This window comes from Seriola dumerili, unplaced genomic scaffold (genome assembly GCF_002260705.1).
Source record: "Seriola dumerili isolate Sdu_G_001 unplaced genomic scaffold, Sdu_1.0 BDQW01000242.1, whole genome shotgun sequence".
Classification (NCBI taxonomy): Eukaryota; Metazoa; Chordata; class Actinopteri; order Carangiformes; family Carangidae; genus Seriola; species Seriola dumerili.
Window position 1 is genome coordinate 3879123 of NW_019174497.1, and position 26030 is coordinate 3905152.

General features: G+C 41.5%; 3 protein-coding genes and 1 non-coding gene across 4 annotated transcripts; 2 read left to right on the forward strand and 2 right to left on the reverse strand.

Moving 5' to 3' along the window:
* Positions 1 to 158: 158 nt before the first annotated feature.
* Positions 159 to 1630, reverse strand: LOC111229879 (apelin receptor B-like). The gene has a single exon (XM_022756378.1). The coding sequence runs from the start codon at positions 1628 to 1630 to the stop codon at positions 173 to 175; it is 1458 nt and encodes a 485-aa protein (XP_022612099.1). The 3' UTR covers positions 159 to 172.
* A 3239-nt stretch (positions 1631 to 4869) lies between these two features.
* LOC111229824 (endonuclease domain-containing 1 protein-like) lies at positions 4870 to 7041 on the forward strand. The gene is made up of 2 exons (XM_022756296.1): positions 4870 to 5224; positions 5422 to 7041. The coding sequence occupies exons 1-2, from the start codon at positions 4931 to 4933 to the stop codon at positions 6025 to 6027; spliced, it is 900 nt and encodes a 299-aa protein (XP_022612017.1). The 5' UTR covers positions 4870 to 4930; the 3' UTR covers positions 6028 to 7041.
* A 696-nt stretch (positions 7042 to 7737) lies between these two features.
* On the reverse strand, positions 7738 to 17018 carry pus7 (pseudouridylate synthase 7 (putative)). Its single transcript, XM_022756081.1, has 17 exons — positions 16925 to 17018; positions 16615 to 16728; positions 15094 to 15390; positions 14927 to 15011; positions 14477 to 14593; positions 14250 to 14394; positions 13256 to 13367; positions 13041 to 13118; positions 12695 to 12823; positions 11989 to 12114; positions 11843 to 11904; positions 11588 to 11748; positions 11040 to 11166; positions 10300 to 10401; positions 9809 to 9938; positions 9563 to 9654; positions 7738 to 8247 (listed from the first exon to the last, which is right to left on the reverse strand). The coding sequence occupies exons 3-17, from the start codon at positions 15378 to 15380 to the stop codon at positions 8111 to 8113; spliced, it is 1890 nt and encodes a 629-aa protein (XP_022611802.1). The 5' UTR covers positions 15381 to 15390; positions 16615 to 16728; positions 16925 to 17018; the 3' UTR covers positions 7738 to 8110.
* Positions 17019 to 17725: 707 nt separating this feature from the next.
* Positions 17726 to 17799, forward strand: trnat-agu. The gene has a single exon. It is a non-coding gene; the product is annotated as a tRNA-Thr (tRNA).
* The last annotated feature ends 8231 nt before the right edge of the window (positions 17800 to 26030 follow it).

A 26030-nucleotide genomic window follows, 5' to 3' on the forward strand; every position in this document is an offset into this window, starting at 1 on the left:
TGCCTTCAACAACAACACAAGTTCAAAAATGACTGTCACATAGTGCTACTGTTCTTAAGCAACAGTATAACTTGATGTCTTCACATTTCAAGGTAAAATTAGATTTAAGGTTAACCTTTTCATTTGTAGACAGTTATATTCTTAGAAGTTGAGCCATCGTTCCTGTGGCCTCTCACCCTTCAGCCACCATGCCACCCACCTCCCCCACCATCTCCTCCACTGTCCTGTCTGCTGTTTCCTCCTGTGTTCTTGTGGGAAAAGCTGAGCTCCTCTCTTCTTTCTCTTCCTCTCCTTCATCCTTCTTTCCCTCCCTCGCTCCCTCTGCTCCTCTTCTACTTGTTCTACACAGTATGAGGAGAGCTCCTCTGCATCTCTTCCTGAAAGAGGGATCACAGGCAGCGTAGAGGAGAGGGTTAAGGCAGGAGTTGAGGTAAGCTAAACAGGTGACGTAGGGCTGAGCAGCCAGTAAAATCTGATCTAAAGAACAGGAGTATGGGACAAAACCAAACTCCAGCAGCATGGACACAGTCTTATTAACATGCAGGGGCAGCCAGCACAGAAAGAAGGCCATCACTAAAGTGACAATGACCCTGAGGAGTCTGCGCTGACGTCTGCGGTCAGGGCGAGGGCCCTGTCCAAAATGCCTGCTGAGGAGCTGGGCCAGTGAGCAGTAGCAGACCAGCAAGATGACAAGAGGGAGCAGGAAGCCAATTAGAGTTGATTTAAGACTCAGGGCGGCCGTCCACCACATCTCTGCCCTCTCTTTTTCTGCCTCCTCCAGCTCTGCTCCCATCAGCATGGAGTAATCCATCTGGCAGGACAGGAAGACTGATCCAGAGTCAGCAGGCTCTAGCTGCCAATCATCCTCAGATTCAGAGTCTAGCTCCACCTCCTGAACGGAGCGCAGCAGCAAACCAGGAAGCGCCAACACCCCCGCCAGCGCCCACACTCCCCCGAGTATCCACAAAGCCCTGCTGGGGCAGCTCTGCGGGGCATGGTGGCCGGAGTGGCGGCGTCCGGTCAGAACCCAGTACCGCTCCACACTGAGCATGCTCAGGCTGAACACGCTGGCATACATGTTGAGAGCAGTGAGGAAGCTGCTGATTTGGCAGAGGGGTTGCCCAAAGGGCCAGTGGTAACCCATGGCCGTGTAGACGGCCCACAGAGGGAGGGTCACAAGGAAGCAGAGGTCAGCCAACGCCAGGCTGGCTATCAGAGAGTCTGTCAGTGAGCGAGAGGGGCGAGGCATGGAGGGAGGATTGGAGGAGGAGGTGGAGGAGGAGGAGTGAGAAGAGGGTCTGTAGTTTTGTCCCGAGGAAAATCCACAGTTTTCTTTCTCATGCTGAACTCTACCAGGTCCGTCAATGTTCTGCTGACTGCTTCTGAAAATGTGGGCGCAACAAAGCCTTCCAACTCCAGTTTGTTTTTTCTCTCTGGTCCTTGTTCTCCTCCCCTCAGCTCGGTCCAGGTAGACCCAGAGCACCAGGGTGTTGCCGAGGCAACCAACCAGGAAAGCCAGCAGGTAGACAGATGGGATGATGGAGAAGGAGGGAGACCAGTCGGTGTAGTCGCAGTGGAAGAGGGGAGGGGGAGAGGGAGAGGGGGAGATGATGAGGTCAGCATCTGACATCTGTCTGTCCATCTCCTGTGTTTTTACATAAAATGAGTTTCCATTAAAATCACAGCAGGCTGCAGTGCTTTCCTGGTGAGATGGAAGTTATTAGGAAGTCGATTAGAAGCGAAAGGTCAAAACTCCTGCACTGGTACAACTGTTTTAGATATGAGGTTTTGGGTCCTGGTTCCAGTTGTGAATTGGTGGTCCCCTTTTTCACTTTCACATCTCCTTCTTCACCTCGTCTCAGATGTTCTGAAAATAAAGTGACATGTGGTGAGATTCATACACCTTTCCCACAGAAGCAAACACTGTAAATACTCTACATGCATAGCTTATAACAACAAGTCAAAGTTTAGCTTCACACAGATTAGTCAGGGAGTTTAGTCTAAGATGAATCTGTCCTGCAAACAACCCCCAAAATGTTACCGCATGTAATTTTAGCTCCTCTGATGCTCATCCTACTCCTTTTTCAAAAAAACAATTTTAACACCTTCTGTGACTTTGCTGCCACCTTTAAGCTCACAGCTTTTTATTCTTACTGCACACTGGAGAGGGCACAAATTCAAGAAAACCTTTAAAGGCGCTGCATCACATCAGACACCAAGGCAGTAACAAAAAAAAAGGGATCTGAGTAGACATATAAAGTCAGATGAAATGGAAACACTAAAGTTATCCTAAATAAGGGCCAAGTCCTGTGAGGACTCACGATGAGGCTCTCTACAGACACTTACCTCAGGCTGCAGCTTTGATGAAATCCTCTCGGAAATTCTTATAACTGTGTGATGATCATTGAGGAGCAAGAGTCAGCCTCTGCCCTCTCATCCCGTCTCCTCTCATTTCACTGTCTCTCAATCTCTGCATCTATACTGTGTCAGCTGAGGAAGGTGTGTCTTCTTCTTAAGTCTGAATATATATACATAGGAGCGCACACACATACACACACACACACACACACACACACACAGGGCCCTCCTTTCTCTTGTTCTTAAACCCAGACCACCCCTGCAGAGAGTTACGAGACCTGCAAACACCCCCCGCTCAACACAAACACACTCCCCTCCCGAGAGACACAATAACCCCCCCCCTCTGTGAACACACACAAACTCGAGACACACAAACAGATCCCACCCCGATTCTCTGTGCTGCTCATATTCTCTGTGCACAGACACAAACACATCCAAACGCACATGACAGTACACAAGCGAGACACACACACACACACACACACACTCTTTGTTCCCGGATTCTCACACGTTCAAACACACGGAGGTCAAATGTAACAACTCACACTGAGGACAAACAACAGCTAACAGCCCTCACACGCATCGTCAGACCACAATGTCAGAGTAGAGGAGTGGACGTGTGTGTGAGGCAGCCTTCATGAATACATGTAAAGAAAAAAAGGCCTTCACACCATGATCTGTATACACCCGGTGTAACAAAAAGAAAGGTTTTCAGATGAAAGTAGATGCTCACTCACAGCTGTGTTGTCTCTCGCCATAAGGAGGCTGCCACTTCACAGCACAAAACAAATCTGTTCAATGACAGTTTTATATGTCGCATAGGTTAAATGCTGTTTCAGGCTTTTTCCAGCCCACCAGTTTTGAAAGCAGTGTACTCATCATTCAGTTTTATTCAGGTTAACAGGCATTTATTAAAAGTAAAGGTCAACAGAATCCAAGGTTTCCAGGTAGTAAATAAAGAGTCCTCATATCTTGTACTCAGCAGCTCCTCACTTGTCTCCACTGTGACAAGTCTCTCAAAGAAGATGTCGACATCATCGTAACTTCAACCTAGAAGATGATAATAAAACATAGTTTTCATGGGACATTAGAGACTTTTCTTTTTTTTCTTTTTGTTCCTGGGAGATTCTAATAATAATGAAAAATAATGCACTTTATTTATAGAGCTCTTTTCATACAAGAGATGTAGGTCTGCTTTAAAATAATGGCGATTTTAAATGCTGTTTCTCAACCACAGTTACCGTTACATCTAAGATGGATGGATGGACAGATACTAGGTCAGCATGGGGTTACTGTGTAAACACTGAAGATGATCCAACATGTAAACAGGAAGTGTTTGTTTCTATAGGGGCAGAGGTCACGCTGCCATCAACCTGTTGTTATGGAAACAGATGTTTCTAAAAAACATTGGTCTTTTCTCTCACTGAGACATGCCAGTGTGTATACACACACACACACACACACACACACACACACACACACACACACACACACACACACACACACACACACACACACACACACACACACACACAACTGTACTTACTGAGAGGGAAAGAAAGAAAGAGTAAATATAACATTCATTGAGGAGGAAACAGTGGCTGAGCGTCACAGTGGGAAACAACAGGGTTGGACCAATAGAGATGCACATTGTGCTGTAAGACAGCACTTATATATAAGTTTAAAAAATGTTTCACGGTAATTACTCAAAATGTTATTATGGAACATTTCAAGATTGTAAAAAATATTGTTTCTATACTTAGCACGATGCAGAGAGTGTTAATTTTTTTGTTTTGACAGTTACAGTGGACGGAGCCACCAGGAAGTTTTTCTATGCTGGGTGTGCTTGATCAACCATTCTCTAAGCCAGCTTCATAAAAGATGTCATAATATGCCTATAAAAGGCTTTTGGCACAGATGGAGTTAGTGCGGTCAGCTGTAACCTCTGTTCATCCAAAATTAGCAATAGGCTTGAATTCAAGATCTGAAACATTAAACATATTAAATGACTGCATTGTCCTTAAAATTTGGCTTTAATCACAGTTGAGATGTTGTTAAAGCCCCTAGAACACAAGTGTTCTCACTTCTTTTGGTTCATTACATCACCTCTCAGGACGGTGCAGACACTCAGCAGACATTCTGACTTGTCATTGCAGGTAAATCACAGGTGTTATTAGTTAAAAGGGCTTACAGGAATACTTTAATGGAAGAGAATCATCATTAATGCTATTTTTCGTGCCTGTGCACTTTTCTTCACTGACACTGTCACATTCCTGTTCTGTTTTTTTTTGTTTTTTTTACAGCTACTACAGTGGGACTACTTCATGGCTTTTGGCAGCCTCACATAATTCCCAGCCGAACTACAACCCTGAAAAGAGTTGGCTGTGCCGGTGAAGGCTACTGCTGCTGGTTACTGGCTTTTCAAACATGGTAATGGTTTGAACACTTGTACAGGGAGAAAGATAAGAATTTGCATAATATGCCTGAGATGGTATGAGGCTGACTCCACAAAGCAGGACAGCTTTTCAGAGGGATTAAATGCACCGCGGGGACATACTGCACTCTTTTCGTCATGATTGCCCACATAACATATCGAGGCCTGATCTGCCTGGTTATCGTTGTGATGGCAGGAGCTGAGGTGCAGGAAAGCTTCTCTCCTGAGTGTAAACAGTTCCTGTACATGGGCACACTGCCTCGAGGGCTCGAGGAGCAGCCGTTCAAGAAGATCTGCCAGTTCTATGAGGGAAAACCTCGATTTGTGACTCTGTATGACACCTTCAACCACATCCCTGTTTATTCTGCGTACATTTTCAAGCGCTCAGACGGCTCCAAGAAGGTAGATGTGCCTTGGATGTATGAGCCACAGGTAGGGGTGGTTTTTGTATTTGCTGTTTATGCAGCTTAGGACTTTAAATAGGAAAAATTTCAGGTGTGTATGGGAAGAGATTTTGGAGCAACCCTTCAGGAATTAGTCATATTTGGTCATCTATTTATTGTAATCTATTTACTGTATTGTAAACAGATTTTTTTGCTTTTTAATAATGACATTGTTCATCCTGGCAGCTGTCCACAGTGTCCGGCCCCAGAGACATGCAGCAGTTCCCTTCTGAAAACATTCATAAGAGTTTTGAAGATGCACAGGCCGTCCTCGACGACTACTCTAACACTGTCATCTTCGAGCGTGGACAGCTGAATCCAGACGAGCACCAGGCCCATCCCGACGACAAGGCAGCCACCTACACTCTGACAAATGTGGTCCCTCAGGTGCGAGAGTTCAACATTGGTCCCTGGAAAATGCACGAGCACACCATCCGCAGGCGGCTCAACAACTACTGCCGAGGCAGCGCCTATGTGGTCACCGGGATCACCACCTCGGGTCACACAATCCGCCGCCATAACATCAACCGCCTGGGCATCCCCACCTACCTCTGGTCGGCCTACTGTTGTATTGATTTTGACCACAATGCACCGTACTCTGAGCGCTCCAAGTTGCCAACGTTTGCAGCTTACGGGCTCAACGACAGCGAGAATAATAGGGTTCAGGAGATGACGGTGCAGCAGCTGGAGGACTTCCTGAAGAAGGTCACTTATGTTGAAAGCTCTTTCCAGATCTTCTATGACAACTGTGTGCCTCCTAATAGTGCCAACAGTGCCCTGCACCTGCCTTGAAAACATGAGGATGGTCCATCAGATTTAGTATAGCTTCATATTTACATCACTGTCAGTAGGATGCAACATTTAGCAGCTGATTAAGAATTAATCATTTCATAATATCATATAATAATATTAATAATATTCATTTAAATTGATCTATTAAATAAAACGAGTGGCGCACATAGCTTTGATTTCCATTATACAATTAAGTTTTGCAGGTAATTGCTCTGTGGGTTTCACATTTAAGAAATAATTTGATTTTGCTTGGGCCTGACATGTTCTTCTCACCACTAGCACCCTGATTTGCTTAATAACTACACTAATCTTTATTTATATTACCCATTACTTACTCTGTAGATTTTGTTGAAAAAGAAAAATACGCAGTAGAACAGGATAATCTCACTTACTGGCTTTTCAGAGATGCATTTCTACTGAAGAAGACCTGAAGATGATGTGGCTGAAAGCTCTGAAAAGCTACTAAGTGGAGCTTTGAGCTTAGGTTTTGTGACATACAAAATGTACGGTCCCCAATGTTGGCATATGAAATAAAAATCTCAAGTAATATTTGAAACTTTACTAGTTCTCCATATATTTTCCTTGGTTATAATTTCAATTGTGTTGTATTAGATGGGAGAAGCTTAACAAGCTTTTGTTGTGCATACGCTCACTATGATAAACCCACAGCATACGGGGTTGTACTCTTCATTCACTTTATCTTATCCTCTTCATGACTGGGAACTACACCTGCCTGTGTAAGCCTTTTGTTCAGCACAGACAGATTAGACCAAGAGTTTTACATTTTCACATCCAGCCTCTTAAGCTGCAGCATTACTCTGCTCCTCTTTGTGAGACTCAAGACAAATTCAGCAAAAACCGAGACAATATCCCCATTTCACTTTGGAGTTTTTTCCCTATAAATTACAAGGATATTAACATAATGCATATTTTACTTATTTATTTTACTTCTAGATGTGATAATGTGTTTCTTGATCAGAATAAAAAGCAGTAATGAAGTGGGTTCTGTGTTTGTGGTGGGGAAACCCTTTTGTTTACATTTGGATCATGAACAACACCATGATAAAAATTGAGTTTAAATAAAGTGAGATGTAAAAATGAATAATAATGTTTCTCCCATTACCTCTTTTGGTGACTCTGGTCATGTGATTCCTCGGGATCTAGTCAGACCTCTTTAGTTGTGCTTTGGTACAGCAGGTCATAGATGCTACAAACATTACCATCAAAACATAAAAATAAAGAAATGATCCAAAACTAGGAGGGCAGACATGGCCCCAGGGTGAGTGATATGATTAGTAATCGCATTTGGTTTGAGGAGGCAGCTGGGTCCTGCCAGCTGGCATATGCCACAGTGCCAGATGGTCAGCTCCACAGTGTCTGTTTTGACCAGCAGCAGACTGATAAAGAGCCCAAAATACATTTCAGATCCTTCAATGGAGAGACACTTAGCTCTGACGGCCAGTAGAGGGAGACAGTGTAGGTCACATTAGTGGCTAAAAGGCTTTCTGTGGGGGAGACACACCCTTGTCTTTCTGTATAAAAAGATTATTACTACATAGAACTATTTCTAAAACCCTCATGATCGAAAGAAACCAAGTTAAGACACAGCATCACATTAACAATAACAATCAAAGACAGACTGCACATGGTAAACTCAACCTTTAAATAATGTTTTTATTTCTCTTTTCATTCAATTAAAAAAAAAAAAAAAAAGCAAAAAAAAAAGCAAAAACCCATTTCTGTACAAACCAGGCATGCTGCTCAGCCTGTGCAGCAGGGATTACTGTATGTGAGAGCACCCTGAAAGCACAGGGCTGACTTAAGTCGCTGTCAAAAGATGCTGAATCGTTGCAGCAATGAAACCTTTTAGAACAAGTAAAAACATTATTTAAAAAAAAGAAGCAGTTGAATAATGGTATCTGTTGCTCTTTGTACTTTGGGTTCATATAGAACCCAATCACTCACTCACTAACTCTCTCACACACAATACACTTAAAACACTCACAACAGTTAGTAGCCACAGTAGTCGGGTGTTTTGCAGCCTGCAGCAGCAGTCTGGTCAATGCCGGAGTGTGTTTTAGTCTCAGTTGAACCAGGTGGTGTTGAGCTGCGTCTGTTTTTTGATGCTGGTGTCCAACTTGAGGACCTCTCGGATTGCCATAGTAGCATACGTTGAAGGAGGCAGAGAAAACTCCATCCGCAGAGCCCGGTACTTCCCCTCTGTTGGATAATGGAAAGAAACACTGTATTGTATGTATGCAACATTAATCTGAAACTATTTAGATAATCAGTTCTTTTTTTTTTTTCAAAATGTAACAATTAGTTAAATTAATATCTTTGGGTTTTGGGACAAAAACAAGATATTTTGTCTCACTGGACTATGAGAACCTGTGATGGACATTTTTCAATCTTCTGACATTAATCTGACAAAATAATCAACAGGTAATAATAAAAATAATCGTTAGTTACTGCCCTACAAACAACCTTGTCCTCTTGATATCTATTTTATGGAGTCAAGACATGAGGCTCCTCATTCATGCATCTTTACACCTTATAATATTTACATATTATTGGCTTTTTAAGCGTATGCCACCATCATCGAAGTTGAAAAAGGAAAAACCACAGGGCTGCAACCAACAGTTATTTCCATTATGGGTTAATCTGCTAATTATTTTCTCCAATAATCAATTAAATGTCAGAAAACAGTGAAAAAGGAAATTTCTCAGAGCCTGAGGTGGCGTTAGAAACATATTGTTTAGTGCGACCAACAGTCTACAATCCAAAGATATCCAGTTTACCATGATGCAAAACAAGAACAAGCAGCAATTTCTCATGCTGGGACATCAACTATTTGGCATTACTGCTTGAAAAATTTATTATTTCTGCTCTAGAAAACTGATGGACATGGTACAGCCCAGCTATTGCGTGTCCTTGTCTTAATAGATCTGGTTTTTCTTTAAAAAACAACAGAAAATGTGAAATCTTACCAGTGAAGATTTTGAGGATTTTTGTGGGTGAAAACAGCATCAACATGCTTCAGTTTGACCATTTATTGTTTTTATTTTTCAATAACTTTGAAGACCTCTGCTGCATGCTCAGCAACTAATTTGCATTGTGTCACCATTTTTCCCCCCATCTTCTTTGAAGTAGAAGCGTATTTTGAGCTGCCCTTCAGTGGACCTTATTTACTGTAACCTGCTGTTACAAGAAAACTGTTTTCTTTGGAGCAAGAAATAAAATCTGGACAAAATCTGTTTAAACTGATCTCCTACAGTTTTACACGTGTAATAACAATAATAATACATTTATTTATAAGTGTCCAACTAGCTGCATAAACTGATTCACGACCATGAACAGCTACATTTCTGAGTCTTGCCGGAAATCTTTGTTGACTCTCCCTCATTTCCTCTCTACTATCCGTAATAAATTCCCAGAAAAGGCTTTTAACTGAATCACATTGGGAAAAAACATTTGATGGTAGTCCACAGATCTACCCAGAAGCAGTTTAAAGACAAACAGGCAAACATGAACTTACCTTTGTTGAAGACTGGGGCAGGTTTGTTCTCCAGTTTCTCAAAATCACTGTGCACCAGGGAGATCCTGGGGTCGTCATACTGAATCACCTCCCTGCACACAACAGACAGAAACACCACAACACACCGGTTTATATAGACCACTATGCACAATTACAGCACTGAAATAACTGCAGTACGCAATTAACAGCTGCATTACTTTAAGTGTTGGTGCATTTAAAGATAAGACACTAGAGAAGTCTGCTAACCAGCTGACATCGCTGGGTCTGATGATGATGCGTCTGTAGGCTCCAGCCAGAGAGTAGTCCTTCACTTTGTGCCTCATGTTGTCGATGTCCAGCTTGTCTGCAGAGAGCAGCTCCCTGTAACCTTTACCCACTGACAGAAACACATAACAATTATTGATGATGCAACACAACTAATTCAAATATTTAATATTTTCCTTTCATTTATGTTTCTGCTGTAGATTCACTTAATACGTTCCTTTAATCCTGTTTCTTCTTGTAGTCAGTTCTGATATGTTTATTTTGTTGTACATTTCTTTCATGCTTTTTATCAGCAGTTTTCTTGTTAACATTTTTACCCATTTAAGATTAAAAGAGTTTAAAAGCCCCTCGGGTGAGTGTCTGGGTGTGTAAGATAGAGGAACCATGTGTGACCATATTCGTGTAATTATTGGTGTTAAAACCACCCAATGTTAATTTTACAGCTATCAAAATCACACAGAGCCGCTTCTTACCGTGGTGAGTGGGGTAGATGACGTCAAACCCAGGGAGTGGCATCACAATGTCGTGGATGGTGTGACTCTCAGCCTCCTCTGCAGACAGCACATGTGCTGTGGCTTCATGAACAGATCACAGACAACGTCAATAGTCAATAATCCCATGATTATTACACACATTTTACATGATTTGATATTTGCCACAGTCGGTCAAACGACACTGATTATTGGTTGGAAATCTGCAATATTATATCTCCTATAAACCTAATTCGGATAATAGCAGGTTGACAAATTGGAAATGCTTTGTTTTGGATGATTTTGGAGGACCTACAAAATAATAATAATAATAATAATAACATTTTGGAAAACACTTACAGTTTATTAGTTAAAATGTTTAATATATTTAAGATTCTTTGGATAAGATTCTTTAAAGAAGCTACAGTGAAAAGCATTGTGAGAAATGCATATTTGCTGTCTAGCTGAAAATTAAATGAGCATCAATAATATGCTCTGACTGTATGTAAAATATGATGTTAGCTTAGTGTTGCATAAAGACTGAAAACAGATGGACATGGCTAGCCTGGCTCGGTCAGAGGAACTAAATCTGCCTACCAGACCTGTTAAAATGTCATTTCTTTTTTGTTTAATCCAATCAAACACTAGAAAATTGGGATTTTCAGATAAGAAAGAAAAAAGGCCTATTTCCCAAAATGTCAAAATCAACATTAGTGAGCTGAAAGAAAAGATGAACCACTAACTTCCTCTGAGCACCAGGTCCCCCTCAACCGCCTTCAGGCCGAAGGCTTCGATCCTCCGGCTCACCATCGTGTTCCACACCACACTCTGGTAACTGTGGATGTACATCAGACGGTTGTTACGGGGGATCTGTGGGGGAGAAAGAAAACAGCAGTCATCAGAGAGAGTAGAAACCTTTCTTGCTGGATGTAAATAAAACGTTGGTTAATGTGTAAATGTATTGAGAGCTCTAGTAGCATCCTGCTTTATCTCATTCATCCGGTTATATGGCATCTGCCCAATGTAACTGGTATTTTTGGTAACTATTTTTTTTTTTTTTGGGCCTTTTATGCCTTTATTGACAGTACAGTAGAGAGACAGGAAATGGGGAGGCAGAGAGAGGGGGAATGACATGCAGCAAAGGGCCGTCCAATGCGGGACTCGAATCGGGGTCAACTGCAGCGAGGACCTTAGCCTCTGCATATGGGGCGGATGCTCAACCAACTGAGCTACTCGACACCCCTACTTTGGACTCTTTTTCATGTTGTACCATTATTAGCATAAAACCAACCAGTCCAAAGGCGGTGACGATGTTCTTCTTGCCGTACATAGACAGGCCTCGCAGCAGCTGCCCCTCCACACAGCGCTTGTTGGGCAGCTTTTTCAGGGCTGCCTCCGGGTCCTGAGTCTTCGCCCACTCCTCCCTGCAGCGGACCAGGAACTCTTTCTCTGCTGAAGAGAGCAATAAAGATGGAGGGAAATTTTAAATACTTTACAGAGGGAATAAAATAGAGTAAAAAATAAAAAATAAATCAAAGTTTGTTACCTCCAGGACGAGGCTTCAGAATCAAATCCACCACCTCGTTCCAGTCATTTCTCAAGATGGCTCTGTCCGTAACAAAAGGAGAAAACAACACTTGAATAAACCATCCTGTCATAATTCATGCCAGTGTTTCTATGTCACGACCTTACCTGCCGACGTGCTGCGTAGGCACAGCTGTGGTGCCGAAGCGCTGCATGCCATAATAGTTGATGAAACCTGTCTGCTTGAGGGATGTCAGGGCCTGATGGACCTGCTCATCTGTTCCTGAGATGTTCCTGATACACAAGGACATCAACATGTTATACAGTGTTAACACACACTAGACACAGTATGTTCAGAGAGAATACTGTATCTTTTTTACAAAATGGAGGCAAGAAGCAAAACTAAAAGAAACACTACATAAAAGGGATTTCCAAATTTAAATAAAAATCCGGGGGGACTTCGCCCACAGATCTGAGAGTTCACCGACATGGCGGTGAAAGTGAATTAATTTAACCCCAGGAGAATGCTACAAGACTCACACTGAGGTACCAGTTTATTACTTATCCGTCAGTCATAGTCTCGTAGACGCAGTGTTTGTTAGCGAGTGCACTTTGACCATAACGATTACATCAGAGAACTAGAATATGAACAAATTTAAACGTGGTCCTGCAACGTAGTTAGGTAGCCCAAATTTGAGGTAAGACTCGTTTCTATTGTGTAGTATGTTCCCCTCTTTTTGTTAGCAAACTACCCAACTACTACTACTACTAATTTTCATTAAGATTTCAACTGTCTGGATGTGTCCTCCAGTTTACAGCTACTCAGCATCCACAGCAAATCACAGGAATGAGGTTAACAAAACTCCGGTCTGACCTGATGACCACAGTGAAGTGGTTTCCCTGCAGCTCCCCAAGCTTTAGAGGATGGTTTTTGTAGCTAAAGTTTCCCAGCTTGAGGTTCATGAGGCACTTGTTGAGGTGAGCCAACCTCTCTGCTGTGATCCTGTTGGGACACAGAGGAAAGATTTCTTTAATTACTGCTCCAGAGCAACGAGCTCATCCACAGATCATCTGCCTGATAACAGCAGAGACACCTCCTGCACCGGCAGGATGAAACATATTCAGTATCAGCCATTCACAATCATCCTCAGAAAATTTGAAAAAAAAAAAAAAACAGCACTAAAGTGTAGTGATTTCCCTTCAGTATCACACAAACTCACTTGAGCACAGCAATCTCCTGCACAGTGATGGCTCTCTTGTCCTTGGTTCCCATGTAGGAAAACATGTTGGGTCTGAGCCTAGAAAGAAATGCATCGTCATACATATAATGGTTCTCTACTACAAACATTTCATTGGGCAAATAGACTATTGGTCTATCTCCGATTGCTAAATGATCACTTTGTTACAAAGCAAATGAAAAGTGCTGCAATCACACCTGAGGAACTTTGAAAGCACATTGATGGCGTCCATGGTGTCTTTATTCTCCTTGTACAGGACAAAGTGGCAAAAACTGCCACGGTTTTTGGGCCAGAAGTGTTTCCTTGGTGCTTTTATGGACACAGAAAAAAAAAAGTTGGACTGAAATACAGCGCAAGAATACAAAAACTTTTTTTTTTTTTTTTTTTAATCATTTCCCAATATTCCTGCTATACTCTTAAACATTTTATACTTCCATACAATTCTGAGCATGGTTACCACAATCAAAACCATCTTTGTGCCAAAAACCTCAGCTTTTAATCAAGATCATTTTCAATCACTATATTGCAAGACGAGATGGAAATTAAAAGAGTATTTTAAGCACAACTAGTTACCAACACACAACTCAATGCGGGTTTTAACCACTTCCTCTGTGCTGTGTGGAGAATAGGTTCTTACCTGCAGTTGTTTTGACCTCTATCCACCAGAGAAGAGCAAAAGGAGGATAGAATAATGTTACTAAGAAAGAGATTCTTATGGACTGTGGGGCGAGTTGTCAGAGGTGAGGTCTCATGCACGGGCCTGAGAGCGGAGCGTGGGATTTAAATGGTTTATGCAACAAAGGTGCAGGTTTTTTTTTTTTTCCCCAATGCACCATGATATTGTGTCTCTGCTTTCCTTATTTTTGTTTATAGCGTTTGGTCTGACCAAACCAAGTCATAATCTCAATCAGAGCATTCCACTGAAAAACAAGGTCAGTCCATAACCAAAAGCTGCTGGTTAAAAAAACCACTATGAGTAAAGATCTGGGCAGAATCATGCAGGTGTGTGGATCATGCTCATGCGCACAAGAGCATGCATTGTATTTTACTGCTCTGGATTTCAGCTGTGACCACATGCATTGCAGCAGACAAAAAACAACATGCAATAAATCCTCTCTCTGATCTTTAAATTAATTGACTGGTTACAGACGGGCTAAGACTCGCTCGCTGTTCTGTCGCCTCTCTACATACCTGCTAGAGCTTTCTTCCCAGCAGCGTGATACGCCACTATGAACTTGCGCCCTTCCTTTTCTTCTGTCTTAGTCTCCAGACCAGGAAACTGGGTCTTGATGGCTTTGTGAACCAGTGTCCTCTTCTCTTTTGTATCATCTATCACCTACAGAAGTTAAGGAAACGGGTAAGGGCATTACATGAGTGTTAATTGATGTCATAAAGGGATCCAGTAAGTATAAACTTACTTCAATGGAGACATTGCCCTCTTTATTCTTGAAGAGCTGCAGCTCTCCGAGCTGCTTCTTCTGCTCTTCAGTCAGCACATCAGATTCGTTTGGCTGCTGTTCAGCCTCTGGGACTTCCTGACATAGAAGAAACAACACAGAGAAGCATCATCTGACCTGATCCAGGACTGAAGAAAACAGGTTAAATGTTTCCTTTAAATATCAGTTTTGCTAACATTGTAAATATCATTTACAACGATTTTTATCACCATGTCCTCAAGTCTAGACGTGTGAAGAATTTGAGACATGGCAACAAGTTTACAACAAGTTTAATCTCTGACTAGGTTCGACAGGAAATAACATCACATTTTAAATACTCACCTATTACCTCCCGGTCAACTTTAACAACTATGCATGTTAGTAAAAGATTAATGAGACAACTTGTGATTGAAATTTAATCCGGTATCTTACCTCGGCCACAGCAGGGATGGAGAGGTCATCTAAATGCACTGTCTTTCCTTGTTTGTTGATTTCATGCACCACGAAATCAGAGTATCTGAGGACAAACCACAAGAAATCATCTGTTAAACAAACTGAGGAAACTTATGCAAAATATTTGCTGACTCTTGAGGACGAACCTTTCCTTCAGGATTCCTGAGAAGCCTTCATGGTCACTGACGTATTTCAGGATGCCCACATCCAACTCAGTGAGACCATGCTTCATCATATTGGCAAAGGTCTCCCCATCCTCCTCTCCATCGCCCGCTTCGCCCTCGAGCTCCTCCTCCTCGTCTTGGTGGGGAGGGCCTCCATTTTCGTGATCACTCTCTACTCTGGGTTTCTTTGACGGTGTGTCTTTGCCTTTGTTCTCTGGACAGCCTCTCTTCTCTCCAACCTGGACAGGCACAGGCTCTGACTCAGCCATCAGAGCCAAACTGGGAAGGGAGAGGACACAAAAAACATGTTTTAATTCAAAAATATAAACAGAGGACAGTTAAGGGGATACCCTACCAATTTTGCATTTGAAATTTAGGTTTACTTATCATGGGTAGTACTCCTATTGGGAAAAATATTTGTATAATGTCTTCCGTGGCTCTGGAAGGAAAATACACTGGTGATGTGATTTCTGCCTTTATTAGGTGGGGGGACAGTACAGAGCTGAAAGAAAACAAGGAGAGAGTGCAGAGGGGATCTTTGTTGACATGCTGCAAAGGACCCTTACTGCACTTGAACCAGGGATCGGGATGTTTAGATCACATGGCCAGCAGATTAAACCCCTCAGCCACCAAGACGCCATAAAGTCCCAATTGGACTAGATTTCTTTCTCTAAGTGAGGTGGGATTTAACATGCTCAACTCTGTATGTGGGTGACTTTTCTCTCCCACCTCATTGATGATTACTGTTGCAATTACCTACTGTCTTTCTATGAGCTTGCTGGCCCTCCTGTAATTTATATCCGGTCCAGAGTAACTTTTTACTTTAAAGTAGATCTGAGTTTTTTTTTCCCACAGAAAGAACTGCCAGTGAATAGACAACACATAGGTCCATTTGTGATGTTTCAGAGCTAACATGACAGTGGGGAAAAATAGCCATAAGAATGTATTCATCTGGCAGATTCTTTTGTCCAAAGTGACAAATCAAAGCCACATTAGATCAAGGAGGAATCTTCAATTAAAAAAAAAAAAATGTGACACAAGGCCATATGGGGCTTGCGGGTGCATGAAGTAATATATAGGTGCCTACCAAATCACATTTTTTGAGAAAGAGCTAGACAACGATCAAGAAGATAGCCCGCTGACCGAGTCTAATCTGATAATATCAACACATATCTATTATGTTAGGTTTGTTAGTAATATGATGCTGCCTAGTCAGCAGGACTCTTGCATCCTTGCTTTACATTAAATCACAATGTAAATCATCACACTTGACATGTTTGTAGCTGTGTGTAAGCTAAAGTCCTCTTCCTCTTAATATCAGGAAAACTTGGCCTATGCTACATCATTTTTTGACTATTCACATGTTTCTAAACTCCGTGGAGGTGTGGGGATGTCACTGAAATCAGCTCAAAAAACAGCTGTTAACATTGCGCTGCGGTGTTAACACGAGTAAAGACAACAACACTGACGTTAATGGCCTAGACAATGATGCCACTTACTTACCGTTTGTGAGGATGAGGCAGCAACAGACAACTGTGACTCAGGGAAACACGTCTCGTCTCTGAGCTGATGAACACCTGCAGAGACTTCTTCACGGACCCGAGCTTGACGCAGCCACTAAGAGACATAATGGAGATACTGCTGAGCACTCAAAAAGTTAGCAGAGCTGCTAGCGCATCGGCATGGCCATCGATTAGCTGGCTAACACCAATGGTTGAGGTTAACATAGCTAGCAGCAAAGCTAAGCGCAAACCTCGGTGTAAACAACATGAAACGCGTTGTTGTTTCTTCCCAGAAAGCTGCTTTAACGTACCTGTGTCTGGTGAGGTTTACAAGATACCGGAGCAGGATTCAACGACAGCTTTTCTCACACGTGTGTGTATGTGTGTATATGTGTGCGTGCCGGATACAGATCCTACCCTAAAGCCCGCCCACTGCATATGTGTGGTTAGAGACCAGTCAATCCTCGAGTTAGCTTTACTCAAAGATTGTCTATTTTGGAAAAGATGAACAACTCAAAAGCAAAAACTGTCACCCAACTTGTAGTTTCTTTTTTCCCTTTTATGCCTGCCTTGAAAAGCACTTTGTAATTTCTGATTTTGATAAGTGCTGTATAAATAAACTTATTATGGCCTTTAATGAGCTAACCATCAGGGCTCCAGAGAAGAGAGGAGTCCATGACCAGTCCAGTGGTCATGATTAGCTCAGACATGTAGCCTAATATCAGCAGGATAAGAGGAGAAAGTGCTGTGGAAGTTGTTAGACTTTAGAGATTACAACTAGTAAGATGAAAAAATGACAGTTTTATGGATATGGACAAAACCAAGTTACAGTGACATAGTTTTTTCCACGTCACTGTATCTTGCTAGTTTCTAGTTTCCCAGTTTTCTATGATAGGCTACTAAAGACAGCTTTTCTGAAAACAAAATGATGAGCATTTTTCACAATTTTATTTTGATTTTCCCCTGAGACGAACATAGGCTTTGAATTTATTTTTCAATTGTATTTTCGTGAGGCGCTTTGAGAATGTGGCACATTTGACCCTCACTGCCCTATAGCGAGGGGCACAGCTCTATTTCGTGGCTGAAGGTTGACACGCGGAGGAAATGACAACGGCGCCGTGGCTTAGTTGGTTAAAGCGCCTGTCTAGTAAACAGGAGATCCTGGGTTCGAATCCCAGCGGTGCCTTTTAACCATAGAGGTGTTGAATGCCCTCGGTTTAACCACATGGATTACTCACTGACACTAGGTCTTGCAGGTCAGGTGAACGTGAAGTAATCTGTGGTGATAAAATACACAATAAATCAAGCAGCGATAACATTAACTCAGTGAAATGAGCCAAAACCCTCCCACCACAGATCACAGATCTTGTTGTGCAAGATACGCTCAGGTGTCAGCTTATTAGGTACAGCTAGCTAGATGCCATGGTAAGACAATTTTATGTCCATAATATTTAAGACATGAATTAAGAACTGTCCCTTTATTGCAATAATTGGTGACTTCGGTAGAAAGCCAGATCACCTCTCAGTGGCTTAAGAATGTCTTTTATTCTGAAACAGGAAAGATCATGTGTGACATGATAGGCAGCTCTGACAAATTATTTGGGAAATATCAACCATTTATTTTACTTTTTATTTACTTTCTTATTTATTTTGTTTTCTTGTTTGAACATTGACATGGAGAGATTGATGCTATGTAAGGGGTATGACAATGTTTCAGTTCTTATCAGAGTGAAAGGTAGGGGAATGTGAGGATACTGAAAAATAATTAAAAGAGTAGGAGTATTATGATTTTACTTTTAGACTGTAATATTTTTTAAAAATCTGTAATAGTTTGTAATTCAATGGAACAGGGGAATGTGATTGGCTCTTAAATATGCCTGTTAAACCTGTACTCCCCAATAAAGAACTTTATTAGCAGGCTGTAGTTTTTAGTGCTGATGCAATGTATTGCCTTATGCTGAGAGGCATTCATATTTTTGACCATCCTTTCTGCTGAGGACAGATGATAGATCACCTCCAAAATGACAATAAAGTTGAATCAGTACCTCAGTTCTAATAATATATAAAGATAGGATGTATTACTGTGGTGCTAGATGGCAGTATAATTAATAAACTAGCAAATAAGTCAGTTTGTCTGTTTGGCATGGTGAATTACAGTTCTCTTAAAATATACTGTTTTTTTTCTCTCTTTGAGCACATGAGCACACATCTGCTTTCAAAACAGTTATATCTAAGTGCTGCAATCATGGCTACACTTTTGTAGCAGACAAATACGGCTAATTAGTCGTGAGGGTTAAAGTACTTACCTTGACAGGTAAGGACAATACTGACTGATAATCCTCCATTTTGCTAATATCCCATTCGACCATCATTAGTATTGCCAATTACATTTTACATGAGTGAAAGTATAATTTAACTGAATGGTGAGCTGCAGTGATTAAATAGCCGACCACCTCCCTTGTGAAGGTGCGGAAATTCAAATATTTTGGTAGGCTACTTGAAACCCTTTGCTGTCACTTTTCCATCTCATGACTTCTAAATTAAAATGGGAGTAGTGGTAAGTTCAGCAGTAAAATGTCCCTGCTTATGATTCTCTGCATAGACTCACTAAAGCCGAATATCTTCCATATCTAGATATGAAATGTCCCTGAGCAAAAACCTGTACGATATCCTCTTTCAGTTACTGCTGCTAAGTGAATGAAATGAGAGAAAAATGGGTGGTTTACAATGACAGAATCCAGGATGGAGTTACAGGGTGTCAAATCATATTTTCTGGTAATGGTGATATGGATTTGCAAATACAGTTAGGGGGAACAAAGCCTTGTTACTGCTTACACAGTCTTTTACTTGATATTTGAACTCTTTTGTAAACATGTAAGGGGCTTGAGATTATAACTATTGCACCTCTAGTCACAAATGTGGACCTTGGCACTCTGGTAATGAAATCTTTTGTGATCTCAGACTTAGCAAAGGAGCTTTATGTGGTCTTAACAGATATTGTTATCCATAAACACAAGTCCAATTCTCACTTGTCTGTAGGGAAACTAAAAATTTCACATTATTAATGACCCTGCTGTTTCTCATAATAACCTCGAGTAACAGATCTGTTGAGCATCATGAAAGATTGAAGATGAGACCCGATAAAACATCAAAATCTAAGTCAATGTCCAACGAACCTTGTTGAAATAGCACAAAGCAGAGTAGGCTGTAGACAGCAATACAAAAAACACACAACTCGCTATAAATAATATAGAAGCAGCACCCCGGGCTTGCTACCAAGCTTTTGTAGTGATACAGTACATAGGTGCTTTGTAAAAGTGTAACGCAGCTGAGGAGAACAAGATTAGGTTCACTGCTAAACTGCTGCACCTCAGTTTTGTTTCTTTTTGGCTCCCTGTGTTGGTTTAAACATAATGCAGTAAAGTAGGTTGTGTTTCTTTGAGACAAAATGTCTATAGTGAGGTCTTAGCTTATTATTTTTAACAATTTTTGGGGGGTATTTTATATTTTTATTAGAGAGTCAGCAGCAAAATGACAGGAAACACAGAAAGATGGGGAATGACATGCAACATAAAACCAGCAACGTTACAGTTCATGATCAGCATGTTGTACCCCCAGGCTCCAGGGCAACCAAATGCTATCCATGTAAAGAAATATTATCTACTGAAGAAAAAAAAAAGTTAAATATCACAAGTATTTTTTTACAATGTTATATTACGTGCAAAATTCAATTGCAGTGAAGTACAGACGTTTTTGCAATATTTAACAAAGGTAAAAGTCAGCATTTCATTATTTGTTCAATGGTCAGTTTTAACCACTTTATAATTGTAGGCTAGTTTAATCTACAGCAGTGCGTCACACTTCATAACTGCTTGACAGCTGCTCATGTTTTGAATGTAAAGTGTGGAGAGCAAAGCAGCACAAACTGGAAATACTAAGTGAAGAAGAAAATACCTAAAAACTGTAGGCTACCGAATGCGGCTACAGTTCTTCAGGAAAATGTACTGTAGTTACAAATAGCCTAACCTATAGGATTCTCTCAGACGAATACTCATTTTGGTTTAATCTCAGGTTTTTAGATTTTCTTTTTCTTTTTTTGAATAATGAATTTTGTAAATTTTTGTTGTTACATTATATTTTCTACTATTTCATGAGCGATAACCAGACTCAGAAAAAAAACTCTACCTATCAAATATATTGTGTTGTTGTGGCGCAGGTCCACGCAGGACTGCACGCGACTCCAGCTGCAAACGACAGAGGGAGCGCGTGTCATCCAAAGGTAGAGAGGTGTGTGCGTGTGTGTGTGTGTGTGTGAGAGAGAGAGAGAGACAGCGAGAGAGAGAGAGAGAGAGAGAGAGCGAGAGAGAGAGAGAGAGATTCCGGCTGCTGCCGCCGCTCTGCCTGCTCCTGCTGAGGGGAAGAGGAGGAAACATGAGCTCCAGGAAAGGTGCGTATCCCTCAGCCTTTAACTCGGCGTTGCTACCCCACTTCTGGTTGTTTTAAACATGAAAGGTGGCGGAAGTTACGCCAGTAGAAAGCCTACTAGGACTCGCTACACGACGCTAAATGACCCTTGCCAGCCAGATTTAGAGCCTGATGATGTGTGTTTGTTCTCTCTCCCCGTCCCTCCTACACCCTTCCCCGTACTCGGACGTCGGTCATGCCCGTGGATAAACGCACCCTCACCCCGGCAGTGATGGCCATTCAGGCCAGAAAGAGGAGGCCGAAGGGGAAGAAAGACAAAACGGGTCACCATCGGAGGTAAGCGGGGCGGCGGCGGTTGGGGACTGCACGACGTAGTGAGAGTGAACGTGAAGTGTTTGTTTGCCGGGGTTTGGTTTGTTGACAGCGGGTCCTTCTCCGTGTGACGCCGGCGCTGCTACCGGTGCGTCGGCGGTGTAGACTGTGCGCACATATGGCAATAGGCGTGTATTTTCATCCCACAGACTGGCTACTGAGTGGCGTGGGAAGTTGCCATTTACGTTGAAGGTCTCAGACTGGGTATCTGGACGCTGAGGTCCTCACAGGTCCAGACTTGACTCCCAGCAATATTTGCATCCACAGTTCTTTAGCTTTTTACGTTATTTTGTCTCTCCAGTGCTGATGACCTCTTGATTGATTTTTGCACCGGGGGTTGCAGAGGGAGCTTTGATAGATGTGACAGCTCATTTCCTTGGCCCCTTTGCAGTAGTGATGGCTGTGCCAGACTGATAGGGAGTAAAAAAAAAAAACCTCTACATTTATCACCTATTTGGGAATCTCTCACACGGTGTTTGATTATGTAACTTTTCTTGAATCTGTCAGAGCATTGTTTCCTGGTGTGTGTATGTGTGTGCCTCTGGTTTTGTTAGGCGGTCTTGCAGGGACGATGCACGGGTATTTCAGCGTGATATCCCAGGCGTGAGTGGTTGCAGCGGGCTGGCGTGTGAGCAGCGCAGTGGCTCTGTAAAGTGCATGCGAATTGGAGTGGAGAGAGTGGGGGCTTACTTCATGGCATGATGCTATTGGAGCGACGTCACCGGCAGCCGAAGAAGGCATCAATTAGGTGATACCAACGGTGCGACCACCCCAGGGGGCTGCTTATTGCCGGATCCTGGAATGTGCTGGAATTCCCAAACACCTGCGCAAATCAAATTGGCCTGAAGAAAAAAAAATGACTAAAATACAGGAAAGAGATGTTTGTAAAAAAAAAGTGCCCATTCATAAATTCAGTTATTCCCATATTCGGTCTTAAAACATGAAAACATTATATCAGTGGTAGATTCATTGCACCTGCTGTATTGTTCACCTAGCCTATTTCGGGATTTATTTTCCTGGAGCAGCTGTCTTCAAAGTAAAAAAATGATTCCTTTGGGAGTCCTGAGATTGGTGTCCTGTTGTGGATGTGGTCTTGCCTTCTGCCTAGTGTCCCAGTGTATGCTGGGATATATACAGCAGGGCTTAACCCAGAGAGGGATTAGGCAGGCAGAGGAAATGAGTAAATCTGACAAAATAAGTCTTTATTCAAGACCATTCTTGATGATATTTGCAATGAAGAAGGTCTGAAACTAAAATGTATTTTCATTATTGATTAATCTGCTGATTTAAAGAGCTTGAATAAAATGGAACCATTTTGATAATAAATGAATCATCAGTCAATTTTCAAGCAAATCTTGTGATTTCATCTTATTAAATGAAAGGATTTCCTGTTTTCTACATCATATATCATAGTAAATCTTGTGTTAGACAAAACAAGACATTTGCAGATGCACCTCTGGCCCTGCCCATTTGTGTGGAATATTTTTTCACAATATTTTGGTGCTAATCAATTAAGCAATTAATAATACAAAAATAGGCAGATTAATCAATAATGAAAATCATCCTTAGTTGGAGCCCAGCAATCAAAAATCCCCCAAAATTACTCAATTTACTCTCTTGTAAGACAAGTAACATTCTCATATTTTAGACACTGGAACCATGAAATGTTGGTGGTTTTGCTTTGTCAGTGATTTAAATGATTGATATGATATTATTTAACGTTTTTTTGTTGATTTACTTATCAATTAATCAACTAATTGTTTCAAATCGACAATAAATCAACATAGGCTCATACTCTCAAGCAATGTGTGTTCCAAAAAAATCAGTATTTGATTTGTATTTCCAGATGGACAGAATTTAAATTGCAGTGCATATAGATACTGTAATTTTTCCTCAACAGTGATTAACACGGGGCATCATCAGAGAAGGATCAAAGAAGAATTTCTACCATTCAGTCTTTAGTGTAACCCATGCCAGTCAAAACAGCTAAGATAATTTTAGCCCAAATGATGCTTCTTTTAAGGCCTATGCTAAATGATAAATCTGATCATAAAATTTTGGACTTGAGTGAAACCATCTCTCCCTCTCTGACAGTTGACCTCTCTTACAAAGAGAAAGTTCATTCTTAAGGGTTGTGATCTGCTTTGATCCAGATTGAAGGGGGCTCACACAGCTGACACAGGCTTTGTGTTCAGAAACCACAACAAACACACGTCACTATGTGCTGAGGTGAATAATGGTGTTTAGACTCAGCTCAGGTAGCCTACAGTCAATGCTTCGTCATTTGACTTTGATGTCTTCTGATTTGAGCTGATACAACTTCCCATGTTTGAGCTCATTCATTCAGACAAACAAACACATGAATGCACATAGATAAAAAAATTCCCAGCTTTAAGATGTGTCTATTATATCTCATGCCTGACTGTATGACATCTGACCTGACCTCACTCAGTCTGGCAGACAAACACACACGCTATCAAACACAGGGGTAGGAGAGATTTAAGTAGAGCTTAGAGGAACAGATCAAGGTGCCTTGATGAGGACTTTACTAGGGACTGTGTGTGATATGATGTTTGCATATGGATGAAGGTCAGTTGTCCTTATACCAGCATCACATACCAGGCTTATGTGTGGTCTGTGCTAATAAGATTGGAAAAGGTACGTTGTCGTGCCCTAACAGGTGCAACAAAATACATAGTTGTATGTATCTTTATAATAGAGATTTTTTAGTAGAGATATGACAGGAAATTATGAGAGAGAGGGAGAGAGACAGAGAGAGAGAGATGGGGGGGTGACATGCTACAAAGGAGACTTTGCAAGTCATGGTCAGCCCCTTAAATTGCTTGGTCACCAGGATAGATGCACCAAAACTGTTTTTACACACCAAAACAACCCTAAAAAGAGACTTAATGGGCCAAGAATGTGAAAAAATCTGTTAGGGGTGTACCAAGGGTGTGTTGGGCATTTTAACTGCAATGCATAGTTTTTAACAGCATTAATTATCTAAAGATACATGAGATGTTTGTGCTCTGCACTTTCCAGAGATCAGTTATTGTTGGCTGGACTGGCCACGGGCCAACGCTACAGCCGTGAACATCTGTCACTGACTGACTGACTGGGTGAGTGATAGAGTTGAGTGATCAAGTTACACCATTGGTCGGCCAGCCAAGTGTTGGACTTCCCATTTGCCGTTGCTCTGTCAAAAATAATTTGGCAGGAACGCTTTCTATTACGTCATTAGCAAATCCACAGTTTTGTGACCAGGGCCTTTATTTACCTCAACTGCAGAAGGTAACAGGTCTTTATTAGAGGCAGGTCCTTATTTCTAATTCCTCTGTTTTATATGTATAATTGATCATAACAGTGTTTTAGTATGATGCATCATTTTGTTCCACTCCCATTTGACCTTTTAAAGTTACTGCATTATGCATTAATACAAATTCAACATTTCCTGTACCCGTTTCAAATTAAAACTCTTCTAGCATTTCAGTGCTGGCATTTCTGTTAACACACTATTCAGATCTGCTAGTTTATTTAGATTAGCAGTTACTGATGGCCTCTTTATCTCTGTAGCTCTCTTGCTCGGTGTATGTAATTCCTCTTAAACAAAACGCTACAAACAACTAGCTTGCTAGCAATGAGGTAGTTGTTGTTTCCTGTTGGGGGCACCACCCATATATTGTCCAGCCATATATGAGGTTTACACCTAGTCTTGGCATGGCAAAGCAATTATTTATATGCTTTGATTTCCTGTTGATCAGGTTTGAGGTTTGAGTTCCTGTTGGTCTTTTCATTGTTTGGGCAGTCATGCTTGCTGGTGCTGTGGCTCTGCAGTTGGCAGAGTCCGTTAGTCTGTCCAGACCGTAAGATCTCAAAAACTACTGAATGGTTTGCAATGAAATTTTGTTCCGTCATTCATGGCACCTAGAGGATGAATGCTATGCCCTTTATGATACTCTAGCTTTTCCTGTAGCGCTACCAACAGGTTGACATTTTTGGTTTTGAGTGTAATATCTTGACAACAATTTGAATGGTAATAGTCAATACAAAATTGACATGTAATAATATGAACCTGAATCAGGTTATTACCTGAATTGTTGTGGATTTTATAAAACATGGAAAAAACATGCTGTTGATGAAACATGAACCCAGCTGAATGAAACATGCTGGGTTCATGTAAATTCAACAAAAGACCACACAGTTATGATTATATAAGGCAATGTACACAGTGTATTTGTAGATTGACTCAAGTGATGGCACATTGACAGTTGTTTATTTACTGAATCTCATTATTATCTATTGGGAAACAATAGATCAGTCGTCTTTTATTTGTCACACACAGTGTCTCCGACACTATTGATCAGATACTGACAGGAGGTGTGTTGCATCTCAACACTGTGTTTCAGGATTTTTTTCAATTTCACTTTTCACAGATTCAAAAACAATGTGACATGTTTATTGCTGATTCACCCAGAGGCGAACGGCATCGTTTGTGAGGGACCATATGTTCAGTGTTGTCTTGACCTTTTTAGATGATCAGCACAAGCAGTGGATGAGTCACATGTTTGAGTACAGCTGCATGAACTGCTGAGCAGAGCACATTTATAAGCAAAGACACCA